The sequence below is a fragment of the Chelmon rostratus genome, chromosome 18 (assembly GCF_017976325.1).
Source record: "Chelmon rostratus isolate fCheRos1 chromosome 18, fCheRos1.pri, whole genome shotgun sequence".
In the NCBI taxonomy this organism is placed as follows: Eukaryota; Metazoa; Chordata; class Actinopteri; order Chaetodontiformes; family Chaetodontidae; genus Chelmon; species Chelmon rostratus.
The window spans coordinates 19,830,458-19,850,447 of record NC_055675.1 but is presented as its reverse complement, the minus strand read 5'-3'; the positions used below and the strand labels follow the sequence as shown (position 1 = coordinate 19,850,447).

Genomic DNA, 19,990 nt, shown 5'->3' with positions numbered 1-19,990 from the left:
AATTCAAGATATTTCATATTTTGTATTATATTATGTAATTGGGAAATGCTGTCTGAATCAACTAACTAACCTCAACTTTGAAAACACAGGAGAAACAGAAAATGGACACAACTGTTTAAATGAGAAAGTCTCATTCTGTGAGCTGTGACTGTGTCGTCGGCCATCTTTCGAACAGCCGGCTGTTTGTTTCTGTGTCTGACTTGGACACAGCGGTCGATCCTCTGGTTGTGTTTCAGTGCCGATTGTTTGCTGCAGTGCTGCCCAACCTCCTCAGCCATTTATAGACACACAATTGAAGCCATTTTCAGATTTGTTTTTTTTTGTATTTTCAAAGAGTTGTCAGCACACATGGATTTGCAACTGGACTGAAATCAAGGACCTCCGGTCAAAATCATTTTATTATTTTAGTAATGGACCTCTAAACTTGTTATTATAAATGGCTTACTTCAACCATGTGTCCTGGAGGAAGTAAACCCATAACCCCAGCAAGTATTGGTAGCAGTTTCTAACTAACAGCATTTCTTACTGTAGCCATTGAGCGCTGCCAGCTGCAGGCTGTGCCCACAAGTCAGACTTTTAAACAGACTCACTGATATGAATAAAAGCTTTGTTTTAAATTTGTGGCTGTTGAATGAGTTGTGAGATTTAAAAAAAAAAAAAAACTTTTAGTGGAGTGACGAAAGGAAATGTTGCGAATCCATTGACTTTGCATTTTCTCTGTGTTTGGATGAAGAGGATGTAGTGCTGGTAGGACACGGATTTGACTGAAATGAGAGGCTGGGTAGTACTGTTGTGTTGTGAGTGTGTGTGTGTGTGTCTGTGTGTGTGTGTGTGTGTCATTGTGATGTGACAGTACATAACTGTTGTGAAGGACTGCACAATATTGACTCATTATAAAAAGAAAACATTTACTGTTTTTTGGAAAACCTTCAATTTGACTTGTTTTCAAGCCACATGGAACCAGATTTACCAACAGATATTTTAAATATATGAAACATGATCTTTTTCCAAAATATTTTTATGACACTGGACCCAATGCCTTTCAGTGTAATTATAAATGACTGATTAAAATGTCTAGATAAATCATTTAATCTTGGTTTGTCACCTGTTTTCCATCCTGAAAATGCTACATTATTTCTTTTGATCAGAAGTTACAGTTGCAGTGACAGTTGTGTATCTATTCTGTCATTTCAAACAGTGGAGACCCAATAAACCGGATCAACACCCCTTTCCATACTAAATTCAACACATTCCTCCACCTATGGATGGATGTAAAAAATAGAATTCACACTTCTAAAATAGAAATATTCACATTTCATGGGTGATTTCAGGCAGATTACAAAAGAATAACACAATTGTTATCCCCCGTGGTGATGTTTCTCCAGATAGTTTTGGTTTTATTATTATATATATTATTTATATATTATATATTTGAGACACAGTATCTGTCTGTTATTACTGCCCCCACCTCAATACAATGGAGGTGAATGGAACTCTTAGTATTTCAGATTTTGCCTTATAAATTGCTTTGTGTACTTGATTTGAAAAATCCTGGGACTAATATAGATGAAAGGGCCTGCTTTGAAGTAGATTCTGGTGGATTTTGGCTGGGACATTAGTCTGCTGTGACTCCTTCCCTGTGTGGTTTTTGGTGGTATTGTGCAGTCCTTCTCCGGTATGTATACTTGAGGCTGACCGGGCTCTCCATGTCTCGGTCTCTGCAGAAGCCCAGCGTGGCCACCATGACCAACGAGAAGATCACTCGGCTGTATGAGATGGGCTCTGAGCCGGAGAGGAGGCTGTGGGTGGACCGGTACCTGTCCTTCATGGAGGAGAGGGGGACGCCCGTCCCAAACCTGCCCGCCGTGGGAAAGAAGCCTCTGGACCTCTGCAGACTCTACCTGGCTGTCCGAGAGATCGGAGGCCTTGCCATGGTGAGAAATCCATTTTTCCTTCTCCCCTGCAGGTGAGGTGACTCATTTTGGAGAAAGTTTTTTGTCAATATTCATTGAATTAATCTGGCATGGGGGGTAAATCTGGTATGCTAACATGTGATAGCGCTGTGAAGAAGAAGAGACGGCAATATCAGCAATCTTTCTCCAGGATGACTCACCCCATCTTTAATGTTTGCAACTGCTTTAGTACTTTAATCAATATATATATTGGTTTGGTATTGGTATTCAGACAAACAAACAAAGATCCAACGGAAACAAACATTAAAATTAATAATAATTAATAATAGTTTGATTTACATGAGCCTACATTTTTACCTCCAACAAGAAGTTTTGTTTCTGGTCCAGGTTGTTGTCAGGGTTACACAGAGTGGACTGTTGGCTTTGTTTGAGCAGCTTCTTCATTGCTGCTTCTTGTCTAATTTTCAGTGAGATTTACAATGAATTTAGTGCATAAATCTCTTCCTCCTCCTCCTCAGGTGAATAAGAATAAGAAGTGGAGGGAGCTGTCATCCCAGTTAAATGTGGGGACGTCCAGCAGCTCAGCCAGTTCTCTGAAGAAGCAGTACATCCAGTACCTGTTCGCCTACGAGTGTAAGGTGGAGCGAGGAGAGGAGCCTCCACCTGAGGCCTTGGGACCCGCTGGAGATGCCAAAAAACCTCTGTCACTCCAGGCCAAGATCCAGCCACCGTCCCCAGGTGAGGAATCACCTGTTTTCTTTTAGCCATTTACAATCACAAGTACTTAATGACCTGTAACCTGGGTTACTCATAACCTGAACTTTTAAGAAGCCTGTGAGGTTTGGTGGGAGTTCTTCCTATTGTTTCCAGGTAAAGATTTTAAGCAAAATTTTTAAATGTTGCAATGAATTTAAACTGTTTCAGAGCAAATAAACTCGCCTACCCAAAGCGTGGTTTTAAGCTATGTTACACACAGCGATAATAAACAGAGTAGGAGAAGAACGTTAAAACGTAAACATGAGTCTTCTTAGCCAGCTGAAAGAAAAATGGAGAGAGGTCTGCAGGAATTTGGCAGGTTGTAATTGTTCTTTCATGTCAGCTGGTGTCGACCATGCTTTAATGTAGCTGTCGTTGGTACTACCCGCCATGTTTTCGGGTGTTACTGCTATATCCAGAAAGAGGACGACAGCGGAAACAGCTTCTTCTTCTTCTTCTTCTTCTTCTTCTTCTTCTTCTTCTTCTTCTTCTTCGTCTTTGTCTTCTTTTTCTTCTTCTTTTTTTTTTCTTCTTCTTCTTCTCCTTCTTCTTCCCATCTCCTATTTAGGGTATTAACACTTTTTCAAAAAAGGCAAAAGCCACCTCAAGCGAGCATTAAACCTGTTTTGCAGAATTGAGGATATTTTTGGAAGTTTGCCGTTTCATCAAGCTTTTTGAATGCGATATTTTAAACACAGCTAATGATGCAGCTTGTGAGAGAACTGAGAAAACACTCTTCTTTGTTGGTATCATTGCTTTACAACTTCCTGCTGTTTTCCAGCAGTGACGTCACTTCCTCTGCGGACCAGCTGACAATTATCATCAAGCGTTGCGACTCTGTGTGTAAATGTCCAATCGTGCCTTAACGAAGCTGAAAGAAACATTTGCTTTCGAGACATCTCTGTCTGAATGACAAAAAGGCATCACTTTACAGACAGATGAAGCCAGCAATGTTACAGGTTGTCTGTATGAAAAGGGCTTAAATGATGCCAGATCACCAGTTCACACACACACACACACACACACAAACTCTCCTCTGATTATGTAACAGAGAAGCAGAGCGAGTTGTCAGGCAGGGGAGGTGGGTGTGAATGTAAACATCAGTGACCTCAAGCTGACCTAATTTCCCACGATGCCTCTCTCTCTCTCTCTCTCTCTCTCTCTCTCTCTCTCTCTCTCTCTCTCTATCTCTCTCTCTCTCTCTCTCGACCGAATTAGACTTTCTGACTGTTTGAGTTTAGGCTACCTGGTCAGATAGCCTTAGCTAAAGCTAATTTACCCACTTCTTCCCGTTTCCTGTTACTGAAAAACAATTCCGATGCTCTGTGGTGGTACTGATTCCCCAGATTTATCTGATCGGGATGCCAAAATGCCTCCTTAATAATAAAGAACAACTGGCTCCAGATATTTAAGGAATGTGTATAAGGAAGATTTCGATGAAAATAAGCAAACCAAATAAAGCCTACAGGAGCTACCTTATTATTAGGCAAGCAAAAACTGAACGCAGGTAACCTAGTTGAAAGGTGATTTTTAATATTCACTCAAACTAGGCTCCAGAATACTCAAAATTACTGTCAATCAGAAAGCAAAAGACAGCAAGGAAATCTCAGTATCTGCTAAGATGAGGTCTGCAGTAAGTCCAGGAGGGATCAGAATGACATGGTGCACATCTCAAGTCTCTTATTGGATATTTCCTCACTTAAACTAGAAGTCATTCTGATCCATCTCAAAGCCATTTTTTCTCCTTTGAGGAGTGAGGAGGGATCTCTGAGGATGGAATAACAGCCTTCATAGAAGTCTTTTACCCGTTGATGTGCCCCCTTACTGGATATCAGTTATTGATTGGACGCTGCAGCTGATCAGAATCGTCAGGTGGATCACAACATCACAGTGAAGACAGATAACAGATTCAACTCAAGTGTACAACTCCCAAGTTTTCTAGTTTATTTTTCTGACTCGCCGTCTAATCTGTGTTCATGTCGGTCCGAACAACAAAAGGACCACAAATAACTTTCTTCAGTTATTAGAAAGATTTTTCTTTTATTCCCCCATTAACTTTTATTGCGGATACAATTAAAGTCAGAGAGAGAAGGAGAGTCTGTCTGTCAGCAAGAAACACTTGTTACATCATTCATTGTTATTTTCATTCAGTCAGATGTGAGGCTGATAATCCTTGAGCATTGGGTTTGATATGAGTCATATAATTTACGTTTTCCCTAATGAATGTTTTCCGGTGTTGAAAAGACACCATAATTCTATTCAGAATAGAAATACACACAGATGGAAATAGTGAAGAGATAATATAAATGCATTCTGCCTGTAGAAATGGTTCCCGCGCCTCAAAGCAGGACACCGTATAAATACAGAATGTAGGTTGTTATTCATGAGCAGGTGCTTGTTAAACAGGTAAGACGCAGCAGAGAGAAAACACCGCTGCTCATGCACTGATAACTGTGCCTTCATTAGTATCAGCACAGTGCACCTGTGTGCAGACATAATCAAAAGCCTCTACAGCTGTTAAAGCTGACTGACATCTGATCCAGCTGCGATCAGCTGCCATCAGTAGAAATGGACGTCACAAGGACGGGAAGGATCTCCATTGCTCATGCTTTCGCGTTATATAATGTTGTGTCGCCAGCGTACGTAGATGCTGACGCCTACGTCGTTACTGCAGCAACCCATGCAGATAGATTGGTGACACACAAATCTGATCTGACCACTTGAGAAAAGCAGTGTGGATAGTCTGATCGGATTTGAGAACGAACAGCCGCAGTCTGAACAAAGTCTAAGACATAAGGAAAAGATTAACCGTGGATGCAGTTTCAGAGACTTGGAATGTACCCGTGGTTGTGCAATTCACCTCCTCTCTAAAGCCTCAAAGAAAGGGCGTCATCACACACTGACTGGACGGGAGGGGAATTCACCAAGCTGCTCTCAATTAGATTTAGTCTCCAGCCTCCTCAGCCTGCCCAACAGGTGATCTGATCCCCTAGTCAACTCAGAGGGATTTTGACATTCAGCTAAAAGGAGGAGTTGAGACAAGGGAAATGACAGCAAGTACCAAAGGAGGAGGACTGCTTAAAAAGTTACATTTTTAAACTAGTTTTAAGTTGAAATGGAGAGGAAAGCTAAAGAAGCAACAGGAACATATTTTCTTTGTAGTTACTGTGTTTCCTCTGTTTAATGAGCAGCTTAAACAGGTGTGAAATTTAAAAAAAATAATCCCTGCTGGTCTCCAGGAAGCTGTTGGTCCTCAGAAAGTGCACAAGTACTAAAATAGCCGGTCTGGTCCTAAAGACTTTATTATTATTGTTATTGTTATTACTCCCAGTGATATTTGTGTTCCACAGTTTGTGTCGGCCCACCTCTTTTTTTAGGCATGTCTGAATAACTGCTGTGTGAAGTTACATGACGACATGTAACCCTCGTTCTCAGCAGGTTTTCTGTCTGGTCTGTATCTCTGCAGCCAACTCGGGCTCCCTGCAGGGCCCCAACACCCCTCAGTCCAGCAGCAGCTCCCTGACCGAGGCCCCTGGAGACCTGAAGCCCCCGACCCCTGCTTCCACCCCGCACAGCCAGATGGGCCCCCAGCCTGGAAACAGGTAGGGGATGAGTTCAAACCCTAAATTCACCTGAATGATTCAATTCGTCAATCACCAGCGAAACAACACATCACATTTGTTATATTGTAAAGCATCTGCTTTATCTTGTCGATGTGCATCTCAGAGTGATTTTATCCGTATGGTCTGTCTGTCTGATGACCAAATATTCTGCTTTATCGTGGTTCAGTTTGAGGAATACACAAAATCCACAGATTGATGTCAGATATGGCATTTATACAGTAAGAGAGTCAAAGGGACTACACTTAATCTGCTGGGCCAGAGTGTCATCTGTATAATATATCATGCCTACAGAAGATGACCCCTAAAAATAGCTTATATAAGCTTAATAGTAGAGGAACCATGATCATTGGGGGAGATTCGCTAATTAATCAGCTATCAGTATTATATTAAAAATCCGCTAGAGGTTTGTCTCTAGTTCTAATGTTCTCTTCAGCAAGTTGCTTTATTTCTAGATACTGAAAATGTCCATATGTAAGCTTTCATGACGTGTTTTCTTCCTCCCTGCTGCTCATGCATATGTTGATTTAGAAGCTCCAAGCTGTTTAATGCAACAATGAGTCTGCATGTCACTGGCAAATCACATGCATCTACCAAGTCAGTTTTAGAAAGTGAGAATCCTGAGGGAGTGAAATTCACTCGAAATTGTTCAGTTGTGTGCATGTTAACTTCATAAATGTCTGTCTTCACTTTCGGCTGTGGTTTATCTCTCAGGAACATGGGAGGAGTGAGCATCCAGGACCCGTTCTCTGAAGGCAGCGATCCAGCTTTCCACAACAAGCGAGGCTCGGGACCCGGCGCCGCCCCCTATCAGCAGGGAGGAGGCCCAACGGATCCATCAATGAGAATGCAATACGATGCCAACAAAGACCCATACGTAGGGCCGCGGAAAGGTGAGGAGTGAAAAACACTTCTGAAGCACTTTGTTGATGGATGAAAAGAGGGTGGGTTTCTTTACAAAATACTAAGTGGTAGTGTTGACTTTTGATGACATTTAAAATGAGTAGAAACCATGAACAATGTCACTCTTAATAAATAGTTATTTATTTATTAGTTTATTATTCGGAGAGAAAAGTGATATTCAGGCCTGTAGTTGCAGGCACTGTGCTGTGCTGCCCCCTGGTGGTCAAAACGTCAACTGTTTTATTATCAGCCACATTTAATGTTAGTGCAGTTGGTGTTTCACATTTTAGCCTGTTAGCTCGTATTGCATGCGTATTACATCACCCCTTAGCATTTTCCAAAATCCTCAATCAGTTTTTAGATTTTCTACCTTCCAGGCAATTAAGAATAGTATATTAGTAAAAAATAAATCGAAATGAAACAATGAAGTCAATCTGCATCATTGGAGTTTTTATGATTAATTTTCATTTGTACCAAATTAAATAATGAATCTTTACCTTTTCTTCTTCAGGTCCGGGGCCTGGCGAGCCCTTTGGTCCTGGTCAGATGCCCAGTGGTGCCATGCAGGACATGTACCCCCGCGGGCCGGCCTCAGGGCCCCTGACAGGGTTGGGCCCCAGACCACAGTACCCCTATGGCCCCGGCTACGAGCGGAGGTAAGATACTGGTCAGGCAACTTGAGGGCTCACTGTGTTTTGGAGAATTGTTTGCAGCATTTCAAGTTTGTTTGATGCATAAGTAATGCATTTTGACCTAAGCTTGCATTTGTAAAATCATTGTTGTGTGAGCATGTTATGCCTAAAAGGAAACAAGGTCTTCTTCAGCTCTGTGTTTTGTTCTGTTGTTACTGAACACAAAGAGATAGAATATGAGAACCATTTGATGGAGGTGATGAGGACTTTGGCTACAACTGTGAAGGCAAATTGTTTTTTTATGCTGGAAAATACATCATATTTAGCATTCTAAGTATCTTTTTCTGTCCTGCAGGCCAGACCATGTGATTGGGCCTGAAGGAGGCATGGCGCCCCCTGGAGGTCAGAACAGTATGGGTCCCTCTGGAAACGAGGCTGGCATGTACCCCAGCAGATACCCCCACCAGAGGTGAGAGGAGGGCTGAGATAGAAAACATGTGCAAACGTTTTCTTCTGGTTTGTTATTTAGTTTTTTACGTGAGTGTATTTTTGGTGAAGTTGAACATTTTGTCTATAAGTAGTTTTTAAATCTATTTTGATGCACTCTTCTCGCTCCCTTCAGGCATGGACATGATGGTTATGGGCAGCAGTATCCTCACAGCATGGCCTACGGTTCCCATCAGCCCCTGTACCCTCAGCAGCAGGTGAGTGCTCTGTCTCTTCTTCATGCTGCAGAATAAATTTAACAAGCTACAGATGAAACACGAGGCCGCAATGATGATGAAGCTCTATAGGAGCTCATCCTGATACATGTTGATGAGGAATCAACCAGACCAGCTGCAACCTGTTTCAGATGTTTGTGGGCTTGTTTTCAGTTTTCCCTCCGCCGTGTGTCTGCAGGGTTACAAGCGTCCGATGGAGGGTCTGTATCCTCCTGCAAAGCGTCATGAAGGCGAAGCATTCGCTGTGCAGCAGTTTGGCTCTCAGCAGCCTGAAATGTTCAGCCCCTATGGTGGAGGAGGTGGAGGCTACATGGGCCCTGAGCGGCGGCCAGTCCAGGGCCAGTACCCGTATCCTTACAGCCGCGACCGGCAGGGACCCCCACAACACGGCATGATGGGTTCAGGACCGCCAGCAGTGTCTGGGGGGCCCGCAGAGGGGCCACAGGCCAACATGTGGCACCCCAGGACAGACATGGGGTACACCTACAGCCGGCAGGGCCAGGGACCCCCCTATCCTGGTATGGGCCGGGGAGATGACCAGGAGGGCAGGCCCCCTCAGGACAGCCAGTGGCCCCCCAGTCATCCAGGCCAGCGCCAGCCTCCGTATCCACCGCACTCCTCTTCCTCCTCCCCCTCCATGCCCCCCTTGCCCTCCAGACAGCCCCCCTCCTCCTTCCAGGCCACACCAACCGTTCCTAACCATGTGACCCGCTCTCACAGCCCCTCCTCCTTCCCACGGCCTCTGGGGGGCTCTCTGTCCCCCAACAGCGCCCCCTACCTGCCCTCTATGAAGAAGCCGGGGCACCCCGGTGTCCCCCCCGGCCCCCCGCCCGCTCAGAGCCTCCATCTCATCCACAGAGAGGTCAGCTTCCCCTCCAGTTCTGTGGAGGCAACCCCCCCAAAACTAAAGCCAAGACGCCGGCTCACCGCCAAGGACACAGGTGAGTCAACACACACACACACACACACACACATACACACACACACCAAAACCAAACTAGCTTTAGATACAAAGAACACATCAGAACACACACCTCACCACCATTCAGTTTAGTGACAACTAAAGTAGTTCTACAAGTTGACATTCTGTTATTCAACCCGTCCTATTAGGAACCCCGGAGGCATGGCGAGTGATGATGTCACTGAAGTCCGGCCTATTAGCAGAGAGCACCTGGGCTTTGGACACCATCAACATCTTGCTGTATGATGACAGCACTGTGGGCTCCTTCAACCTCACACAGGTCAGACACACACCTGCACACAGTGTTGAGTGTGTAGCAACAGAGATTTTTTTGGTAGTCTGGACACTGTAGAAGAAAAACTGACATAAATGTGAAATCTTTGTTAATAATAAATGATCAGCTGACCTCCTCCTGTCCTCCTGCAGCTGCCTGGTTTCCTGGAGCTCATCGTGGAGTATTACCGCCGCTGCCTCATCCAGATCTTCGGCATCCTGGAGGAGTATGAGGTTGGAACCGAGGGCCAGAGGACTCTGCTGGGACCCGTGTTTGACCCCCCCAAGAAGGAGGAGGTGCTGAAGGAGTCACCACCTGCCAACTCCGAATCTAACAGCCAATCAGCCGAAGAGCAGAGGATACCAAGGAGGTCAGCAGAGGAGATGGAGGCAGTGTCACCACTACCCACGGCTGCACCCGCCATCGACACTGAAGAGGAGGTGAAAGACAGTGAATCTGTCGTCAAAGAGGAGGTGGTGGTGAAAGATGAGCACCAGGAGCAGGCAGAACCACGCCCCCAACAGGCCAGCAAGTATGACAAGCTGCCAATCAGGGTGGAGGAGACGGGGGAGGAGTGGGAGGAGGTGGAGGAGCGCTGGGCAGAGCTCAGCCGACCCAACGGCTTCATCAGCGGCCTCCTGCACTGGAGGGCCGGAGGAGGAGACTCCACCGCTCACATCCAGACAGGAGACTCCACCCCCACAAACCTCTCAATTGAGAGGGAGGAGAGAAGGGGCCGTGATGGAGGGAGGAGTCAGGAGAGAGGGGAAGGAGATGGCAGGCAGGAGGAGAATAGGAAGGAAGCAGAGGTAGGCGTGGAGAAGAACCTACCAGCCGGTGAAGAGATGCCACCTGAAACACATGAAGGTAAATGTTCATCTGTCCCTGTAGCTGCTCCTCGTGTCTGCTGCAGGCTCCAGGCCAAATTAGCCGCCACTAGCATGATGCATGCTGGGTAATATAGCTGCAAGGGTTTGACAAAGAGGAAGAATGAGTGTATTAAAAAAAGATTTAAAGAAAATTTCTGTGCAACTGTGAATGTAGTGTGGATGTGTTGTAGTGCTGCTGCTTCACCACTAGGTGCTTCCCTTTCTGTGTGATGAGGATTTAGTGTGAACAGCCTGATGCCAGTTCATCAACATCAGTAACTGTTAAAACAGGTGAACTGTACCTTTAAATGGTAAAAATCTAAAACAACTTTTGATTTAAAATTCATTTTGAGATCTCTCAGATCTTCACTGCAGCCTGTCTGTGGTCATACATAAACTTAACTGATCATGACTCTGTCTCCTCTCCAGGCTCCCTGTCAGAGGTCAGAGGTCAGACGCCACTGATTCAGAGTCCCATCAGCCCTCTGGAGGACGAGCCTCGCTGCTGGGACGAGGCTCCGCTCTCCACGGCTGAGTCCTGGCAGGACTCTCTGGCCAAACGCTGTGTCTGCATCTCCAACATTGTGCGAGGCCTCTCCTTCATCCCCGGCAATGACGCCGACATGTCGCGGCACCCTGGCCTGGTGCTGATCCTGGGCCGGCTCGTGCTGCTGCACCACCACCACCCCCGCAGGAAATGGATGCCACCCAGCTACCAGCGGGAGGAGGAGCAGGGGCTGGCCTGCAGCAGGGACGAGTGGTGGTGGGACTGCCTGGCGGCGCTCAGGGAGAACACGCTGGTGACGCTGGCCAACATGTCGGGCCAGCTGGACCTGTCGATGTACCCCGAGAGCATCTGCCTGCCCATTCTGGACGGGCTGCTGCACTGGATGGTGTGCCCGTCCGCTGAGGCCCAGGACCCCTTCTCCTCGGCGGGAGGCTTCTCCTCGCTCACCCCTCAGAGACTGGTGCTGGAATGTCTGTGCAAGCTGAGCATCCAGGACTGCAACGTGGACCTGCTGCTCGCCACGCCGCCTTTCAGCCGCCAGCAGAAGCTGTACGCCACGCTGGTACGCCTCGTGGGTGAGAGGAAGAGCCAGGTGTGCCGGGAGATGGCGGTGGCCGTCCTGTCCAACCTCGCACAGGGTGATCCCACGGCAGCACGCACCGTCGCCCTACAGAAGGGCAGCGTAGGAACTCTGATCGGCTTCCTGGAGGACAGCGTGGCCATGGCTCAATACCAACAAAGCTCGCACAGCATGCTGCACTCCGCCGCCACGCCGGAGCCGCCCAGCGTCAACATGATGTGCCGCGCCGCCAAGGCCCTGCTGGCCATGGCGAGGGTGGAGGAGAACCGGACGGAGTTTGTTCTGTACGAGAGTCGGCTGCTGGACATCTCGCTGTCGGCCGCCCTCAACTCCTCGGTGGCGGCCATCATGTGTGAAGTACTTTTTAAAATTGGCCGCTCGTGACACAAACACCGCCACGGAGCACGCTCAGTGGCGCTAGAAGCAGCTCCGACCATGTGACGAACTGGCTCCTATTATATTTTTATTTAAAGAACAGAACACAAATGTTTTTACATACAAATGAATATATATAGAATATATATAGCTCCTCGGCTCCATCCGCAAAATGTTTATTTGGGATTTTTAAGTAATTTTAATACAAAAATATTTAATACTTGTATTTTTAATTTTTTTATTCTTTTGTCAGTTTGTTGTTTTGTTTTGTTTTAACCAAAGTGTGATGGTGGACAACGCTCGGGTTCTGGCTCTCTTCGATGTTTTTAAACAGACGTGGTCGTTTCTTTCTGTTTGCTGGGCTGTTTTTGGGGGGCGGGGTTAGTTAGATTTTGGAGGCGGGGTCAGATTTATTTAAATAGTGATATGTTGTAGATAGGCCGCTCTTTTCACATGTGGTATGACAGAGGAAACACTGATGTTCAGTCATGTACTTTGTTTTGGTGCAATAGGTTTGTTTTGGGCGTTTTTTTACTTTAAATGTGAATAATTTGATCATCTGCAGTTTGACCATCAGTATTTTGCCGAACCACAACAGTATCAAGCGTCACTTTCTGTTTTTTAAGAACTTTGTATGTGTCCTCCACCAATCAAATCCAAATTTCCCTCCAACGGCATCATCCTCCTGTGAATAGACGATGTACATTTGACTCGGTGACGGTAGCTGGTGATGAATTATCATCATTTATAATCACAACTCTGCTCACCCGAACGTTTGGTTTCTCTTCCCAGCAGGTGAAGACTTGTTTCTGTATTTAAGGAAAAATCCACAGTTTCAGGATGTTTTGGGGGTCTGATCTGGGGGAGGGTGTGCTTGATTTGAGAGACTGTCTGTACAGGAGGTCTGGGGGGGTGGGACTGTACTCATCATGTTGCTAACTGACACAACTTCAAAAACAGTTATAACAAATGTAAAGAGAGAAAAAAGAAGAAAATCTCTACATCCAGAGCGTCTCCTGTTTGATTTGACAGACGTTTCTTCAGTATGAGATCTTCATATGTTCCACAACAAGAATAAACGTACATGAACTCTGGTTGAGCACTGTGAACGCAGCTCTGGGCTGGTTTGTGAGCAGATCTGGAATGAAAAACTGAGAGAGCTTAAATTTTTTGATTAAATCTATAAACTAAACTGAAGGTGTGCAGCTGCAGTTCGGTCATTACGCATCACAAAAAACAGGAGAGAAAACGTCTGTTGTTCAATCCTCACAGCTACTGGTGCCAAAATGTAGTTCAGTGAAAAGTGCAGGACACGATAAAAAATAGTCTGTCTAAAGTTAATGTCAGAAGAATGAGGTTAAATAAAGTATAAGAAAATGAATGAAAACAAAAAGTCAGAATTCGAGAATAAAACCAAACTTAAAAAGTGAATTTTGATTAACTTGATGAGATAAAGCTGTAAAAAACTAAAACTTTGAAAGATCATGACACCGTTAAAAATTACAAAGAATATTGTGAGAAAGAAGTCCTGATATGAGAATTAACAAAAGATTAATATTTAAAGATTAAGTTAACGAGACAAAGTCTTTCAATGCGGAAAAACGCCGTGTGTGATTAGATAACGCTCGAGTTTTAGTTAAGACACCTGCAGAGCATCAACTTTGACATCAGCAGCATTAATTACTGCGACAACGTTTCTCTGTGATTATCTTCTGTCCCTCATCTCCTGTTCGTCTCCACAGATTTCCTGTTGTATCATCAGTCTGTGATCTTCAACATCTGGTAAATCGACTCTCCTCGGCTGTTGCCTCTGAATTTCCCAGAATGCCTTTTTGACAGCACAGCTCAGCAGCTGATAATCAGTCCTTAAAACTGGGAACGTCCTTGAAGGCACCTGAAATATCAGGTTGTACGTGTCATAGTATAATAACTTCATTTCACACCAGCTCAGACGGAGTAATATCATCTATATACCACAATATCTCTGTAACCACCAGTCTGTTTCACTACGTATGTTTACTTCAGCGCTGGACTTTGATAACTTCAGTTATTTTGCAGACTTGGATTGATAACAGAAAATATAAACAGTTAATGAATTAAATTGTAAATGGCAGGCAAAAATACAATAAAACTTAATTGATCCTCAAGGGAAAACTGACAAGCTACCCAGCAGTATATGAAGTAATTTAATTTTCAAACATATTTTATGCTAACTTTAGAATGCTATCATGCTAACACATGTTAACAATATTTTCTCCTGTGGGTCCTTCTGTTAGCTGAGCTGCTTAAATAAGGATTAATGTTGGAAAATAACCGAACCAATGGATTTTTGCTTTTTATTTTAGCCACTACCTCCACCCGCCTTCAGACTGGGAAGGATGGCCTGGTGGGAAAAACAAGCGCAGCAAAAGAGCATCAACAACAATCTACAATCTGGTCGAACATCGACCCGACGTTTCATCGTGACCTCTGACCTTTATCAATTGAACATATTTTCAGTGGAGTTCTTCTTCCTTTACTTTAAAGTCACAGCTTTAAATAAAATAAAAAAAAACACCCGAGCAGCAAAATATAAGTGAAGCTAAAATGTTTCTCCTCCTCCTCCTCCTCCCGTCTGTCTCCAAGAAAAAAACAAAAAGAAACCAACAAACTAAAGGTCAAATCACAAGTTCGTATTCAGAGAAACAAATGTTTGTTGTTCAAGTGATGCGCAAACTCAAACACATCTTTTATAAACAGTGTTTTCCTGCAGTCTGGGGACCAACGTGATCCAGAGGGTTCTCCAGTCTCTGCTGAGTCTCTGTAACTCGTTAGAAACATGTCAGCAATTCTTTTCAGTCTCTCTGTCGTCTCGTTTGATTGGTCCTCCAGCAGCAGCGGCAGGTTACTTCGACTTGAAGATGGAGTCCCAGTCCAGAGGTTCAGATCCAGCTGCAGACTCGGTGGACTTCGGGATGGGCGGGAAGAAGGACTGCATCTTCTGTCTGAACTCAGACAGCTGAAAGAGACGAGGAAGTGAGGTTGAAGAGAGAAACCTGGTAACAGAGTGCCCAGCTAATTTAGTACCTAAATGTTTAAAAGCTGTTTTTTAACAGTGAAATAATAATCCATCATACGTCGGCTGACTTAAAATAACCAGAATAACAGTTTGATTTAGTGTTTGGACTCAGATACATGAACACACTTCAGGTTTTGGCTTTAAACAACAGTTTTGGACCTCAAAATTTTTAAAATTTATTCTAGAAATTCTTAGACTTTTTTCTCCTCATAATATTATTTTTGAATCATTTCAATTTATTGTCTAAATTTTACAACTTTAGTTTGGAAAATGTACAACTGAAAACACTTTCACTTACAATGGCCCTGATGTGTGTTGCACAGGTTCAGATCAGACAGCGATGACAGGATGTTAGATTGAATAAATATCTCTGAGGTGACCGGCTGACCTCAGAGATCAAAGTGTTCGATACTAAATGCATGAAGTAGATGATTAGTTGATTGATGTGTTGTATGATGTGTGACCGTCTCTGAGTGTCAAACAGATAAACTTCAGTGAGTTGCAGTTATTCTGTCTCCTCAGCAGCAGATACGTACGCTGTGAACACCGAGGACTTTCCACACAGTGAAGCTGAGCAGACCGACTCCACAGCAGGCGTACAGAGAGCCCCAACCCAGAGCTCTGAGGGCCAGAGAGGCCCCGCTCTCTGGGGCCGCCGTGGTGGCTACGACACCCTGCAGAGGAACCAGACAGAACCAGAGTCAGTCATTAAGTAGATGAAATGTGAGAAAACCGTGAAATGCAAAAACACAGCGTGACATCGAACCAAGAGTCCATAACCCAAAGATATAACAATGAGACACTCTGTGGCCAAAAGTATGTGGACAGCTGTGCCACGCGTGACGGTGTACCATGTGACTGTGACATCACGCTCATGAACAGCCTCCACTCTGCTGGCTTCAGGCTTTCCTCCAGGGGAACAAAGGTGCCCACATACTTTTGGCCATATAGTGTATAAAATGCAGAAAAGTGGCAAACCTGAAAAAAAAACACTAACTAGCTATTTTTTGACTTTTATAAATGACAAGCAATTATCAAAATGCAATTTTGCTGTTTAGTAATTCAGATCCTCCAGAACCTCCAAACCGTCATCATGAGGAGGAAGCAGCCACTCAGACACTCTGCAGAGTCACATGATTAACGTTTCCCTTGGCGCTCGCTGTTCAACCTTTTCTGTTTGTCGGGGTCAAAGGTGAAACTCACATTAACTGCTGACAGAGGAAAGTCCAGTTTCATTTCTCACTCTGGTTCTGCTCATTCACTCACCTGCTGTACTTGAGTATTTCCATTTCATGCTACTGTCTACATTTACTTTTCATGTCAAGATTTTACCTTAAAAAACATGGTAAACTAAGTTTTAGGATTCTACTTTGTAAATTCACTTTTTTTCGGTGTGTAATGTAGTGTAGTGTCCATATACTTTTGGCCATACGCTGTGATAACATATGTGGCTTACACATTTGAATTCCTCAAAGTTTTATCGTAGTTTAACATAAAAAGGACAGAAACATTCTTGTCTGACTCCTCCTCACCACATGAAGCCCCGTGTTTAATCTAATTTTACGCCTTTTACTTTTATCTGGGCCCTCTGGGGCCGAGAGTGAGACGACAAAGACGAGTCTGTGACGGAAACAGAGTCCAGGAACAGGCTCTCGATTGTGCCTGAACGCCAAGTTCGTCTCAGACACAAACGTCCATGTGCGTCATGTTTAATCAGATCCTGTGAGCAGCCAATAATCGCACAGCTCCAGCTGACAGGATGCGTTTAGAGGCCGTGTCGAGAAATACTGAAATTTCATGCAAAGTTTGTTCTGTGGGCTATTTTCAGGAATTTGTCGAGACGTTTTCATCACGTCTGGTCAGGAGGGACAGCAGATGTGTTTCAACGTCAGTTCAAACCGAGAGTTTACTCTCTGACTCCACTGCAAACTTATAAGGCCAGAAATCTGAGAAGCACTAGGCAAGCTCGATCACATGGCGGCGTCAAAAACAGCGTGCAAACAACCTGCTGTAAGCATGGCTGGCTTCTCACGCACACACGAGGAAAATCAGTGTACAGCAAGCAGAAGAGCCGTCAACACGCGCTGCCTGTTCAATCCGTCGATTATTCAATAACAAAGTTCATCAGCAGCTGTTTTTATAGTTGTTTACGTCTCCCTCCAAACAGAAACAAACCCGTGTTTCTCTTTGGTCTGTATTTGTTAAGTCTGACTGTCTCCTGCTGAATCTCCTTCATGAGCTTTGTGTCACAAACCAGCAGCCGAGACACGATAACTAACTTCCTGTTGTTTTTCACCGTTTACTCACATTTTATAGACGAGAGAATAACTGACTGGTGAATCCACAATGAACTCGTCTGTCGTCGTCTGTTGCAGTCTTGATGCCTGCTGACGGCCACTGGAAGGATGTTAATAACTCTATTTCTGACTCGCTGAATGATCGGTGATTTATCAATCAAACTGAACAATTTGATAGGAATTCTTGAATTGGTTCTCTGTTTGATAAACAGTAATAAGCCTGCTTTATAGCATTTAAGTTATTTTTTTAATGTCTCTTATGCAAAAAGGTACTTTTCCTACTGGAAGGAGAATTACAGCTACACAGGAAGCCACAAACACCTAAACAAAATAAAAGCAGCCAAGGAGAAGTTGTCAAAGTTGATGTCAAATATTCGAAGCTGCAGTCTGATATCTAAAATAAATCAATAACTTGCAGAGTCTGTTGATTAGATCGAGGAACAGTTTCACAAAGATGTGGGAATATTCCCAGACGGGAGACGTGTACCTTATTAAACCACTCTGGGCTTTTTTTCTTGGCAAGCGCCAACGTGGAGCCGAATCCTGCGATCATCCCTGCAGACGCCACCGTGGTCAGAAACGCTGCACCTGCACACAGGAAGTCCGGTGAGATGCTGAGAAATCATTTCAGTTAGAGGAAAACTATTTCCAAAATCAGACATGACCGGTTTTAAAAACAACCTTTTTATGAATGTGTTTTTGAATGGAAAAACCAGTGTGTACAGTCTGAATGTAACTTGTGACCAGTGGTGGCATGTACTTGAGTATTTCCATTTAATGCAGCTCTGTACTTTTGCTCCACTACATTTGTATGACAGCTTTAGTTACTAGTTACTTTTTTATACCCTTACTCTCCATTAAAAACCGTGCATCTCAAAAAGTGTTGATTTTGAATGTTTGTGATAACGTGAAGTGTAAAGTGAACAGGCTTTTAATCAGAAAATTCACATTTAAGTTTGGTTAACGTTACAGTCTGTATCACCATGATGTATTTCAGCGTAAGAAGTCTTCATTAAGTCAAGAACAACAACACCAAATACGTGCTTTTGATAGATTATATTCAGCCGAATCGAACAGAAGAACTTCATGTATCAGAAATAACATTTACTCGTATTTTCTGTCCTTTACGGATTGCCGGATAACTACACAAGCCTTTAACTGTAGAAGTTTTGAATGGAGTCTGGCGTCACGCCCTCATTGCACGACTAGAAATTATCGTCCCCGTGCAGGAGGAAACTACAAATTCAGCAGCAATCATATTTCGTATTTTCAGCATGTTTGGGATTCTCAATAATTAAGGAAACATAAAAACGCAGATTTCTAAGTGGAGTTTGGTGTGTAAAAGGAAACAGAGGAGTAGAGGTCGACATTGCTGTGACCTCGGATATAAAAACAGCAAAAAATCCGAACAAACAGCAAAGTCTGCTAACAGTTGCAGCTAATATAAACGCCAAGGTAACTACTAACTTGCCTTTTAACATCTGCAGTTTGGCCTCCTCATCACTTTCTGCTCTTTCTCCCACACTCACAGCTGTGTTTTCACGGGCTGCTGTCATGTTGCTTCAGTCCGCCTGCAGAAAGTCGCCGGACAGAAACGACATAACTAGGAACGATACAGCGCCGTGTTTTAATTAAATATTAATTTAGAACAGTGGAAGAAAATCTGATTTACAAAACCTAAAAGTAGCCATAGTTTGTTGTTGTGTGTAGAAAACACTGTGTACATTTCATTTTACAATTTTAAGTCAAGTATCTCTTTAGCTATTTTATTTTGGAGATGGCGGAGAGAGTCAGAGACGGAATCCTCGAGCAAAGATCGTCTATTCTACTAAAATTATGTCTTTCTGGAGTAGGAAATGAAGACGTCTCACTCTCCTAAAAATCTATTCGAATGTACATTAAATCAGGTTATCCATCATATTTACACGAAGTCTCATTCAGTTAAAAAGGAAATAGCTAAAGCCGCAAATAAATGTACAGTAGTTAACTGTAGTTCATAGCATTCAAATACAGTACAAGTACAAGTACCTCAGAATGAAGTGCAGTACATGAGTGAATATACTTTGCGAATACACTTAGTTCCATTCCACCACTGAAAATATGTACATGTGTAGGACTGCAACTAATGATCATTATGCACTATATGTTATAAAATGTTCAAATGTTTTGTGTGCAATAATCTTATTTTGCAAAGTTACAAGTAACTAAAGGTGTCAGATAAATGTCGTGAAGTAAAAAGTACAATATTTCCCTCAGAACTGTAGTGGAGTAGAAGTAGACAGTGGCTTGAAAAGAACACAATCAAGTGAAGTACAAGTACCTCAACCCGAGTCGGCTACAGTAGGTTGAGTACATGTGTTTATTTACGTGTCACTACTGGTCAAGCTTCACTGTGGTTTCTTTTTTTTCTCTGTAGAGTGGTTCCTCACCTCAGTAGAGGATCTGTGAAGCCTGGGTCTCGGAGCTCCAGCAGCTCTGCGGAGGATCAGGATGCTCTTCACGTCCTCCTCCTCCTCCTCCTC

At 43.9% G+C, this 19,990-nt stretch overlaps 2 protein-coding genes across 3 annotated transcripts in view; one reads left to right on the top strand and one right to left on the bottom strand.

Annotated features, from left to right (window-relative positions):
* arid1b (AT rich interactive domain 1B (SWI1-like)) overlaps positions 1-13,383 on the top strand; it is a 46,669-nt gene extending 33,286 nt beyond the window's left edge. Inside the window, exons 12-22 of one of the 2 annotated variants that reach the window (XM_041958176.1) lie at positions 1,725-1,934; positions 2,432-2,651; positions 6,136-6,271; positions 7,004-7,182; positions 7,704-7,848; positions 8,180-8,293; positions 8,447-8,528; positions 8,725-9,487; positions 9,657-9,787; positions 9,934-10,648; positions 11,080-13,383. In XM_041958176.1, the coding sequence (XP_041814110.1) occupies positions 1,725-1,934; positions 2,432-2,651; positions 6,136-6,271; positions 7,004-7,182; positions 7,704-7,848; positions 8,180-8,293; positions 8,447-8,528; positions 8,725-9,487; positions 9,657-9,787; positions 9,934-10,648; positions 11,080-12,122 (3,738 nt within the window). In that variant the 3' untranslated portion in view covers positions 12,123-13,383. The remainder of the gene's footprint in view (positions 1-1,724; positions 1,935-2,431; positions 2,652-6,135; positions 6,272-7,003; positions 7,183-7,703; positions 7,849-8,179; positions 8,294-8,446; positions 8,529-8,724; positions 9,488-9,656; positions 9,788-9,933; positions 10,649-11,079) is intronic. The other variant, XM_041958175.1, reaches the window with a different exon arrangement.
* A 617-nt stretch (positions 13,384-14,000) lies between these two features.
* On the bottom strand, positions 14,001-19,040 carry tmem242 (transmembrane protein 242). Its single transcript, XM_041958177.1, has 4 exons — positions 18,940-19,040; positions 17,956-18,056; positions 15,708-15,845; positions 14,001-15,111 (listed from the first exon to the last, which is right to left on the bottom strand). The coding sequence occupies exons 1-4, from the start codon at positions 19,022-19,024 to the stop codon at positions 14,998-15,000; spliced, it is 438 nt and encodes a 145-aa protein (XP_041814111.1). The 5' UTR covers positions 19,025-19,040; the 3' UTR covers positions 14,001-14,997.
* Between the last annotated feature and the right edge of the window lie 950 nt (positions 19,041-19,990).

Excerpts from the sequence above, each read along its gene's own strand:
- tmem242 (XM_041958177.1), bottom strand. The coding sequence starts at position 19,024 with ATGACAGCAGCCCGTGAAAACACAGCTGTGAGTGTGGGAGAAAGAGCA. Across the intron at positions 18,057-18,939 it reads CAAACTGCAGATGTTAAAAG|GTGCAGCGTTTCTGACCACG; the intron begins GCAAGTTAGTAG and ends TCCTGTGTGCAG. Across the intron at positions 15,112-15,707 it reads AAGTCCTCGGTGTTCACAGC|CTGTCTGAGTTCAGACAGAA; the intron begins GTACGTATCTGC and ends CGTCTCTTTCAG.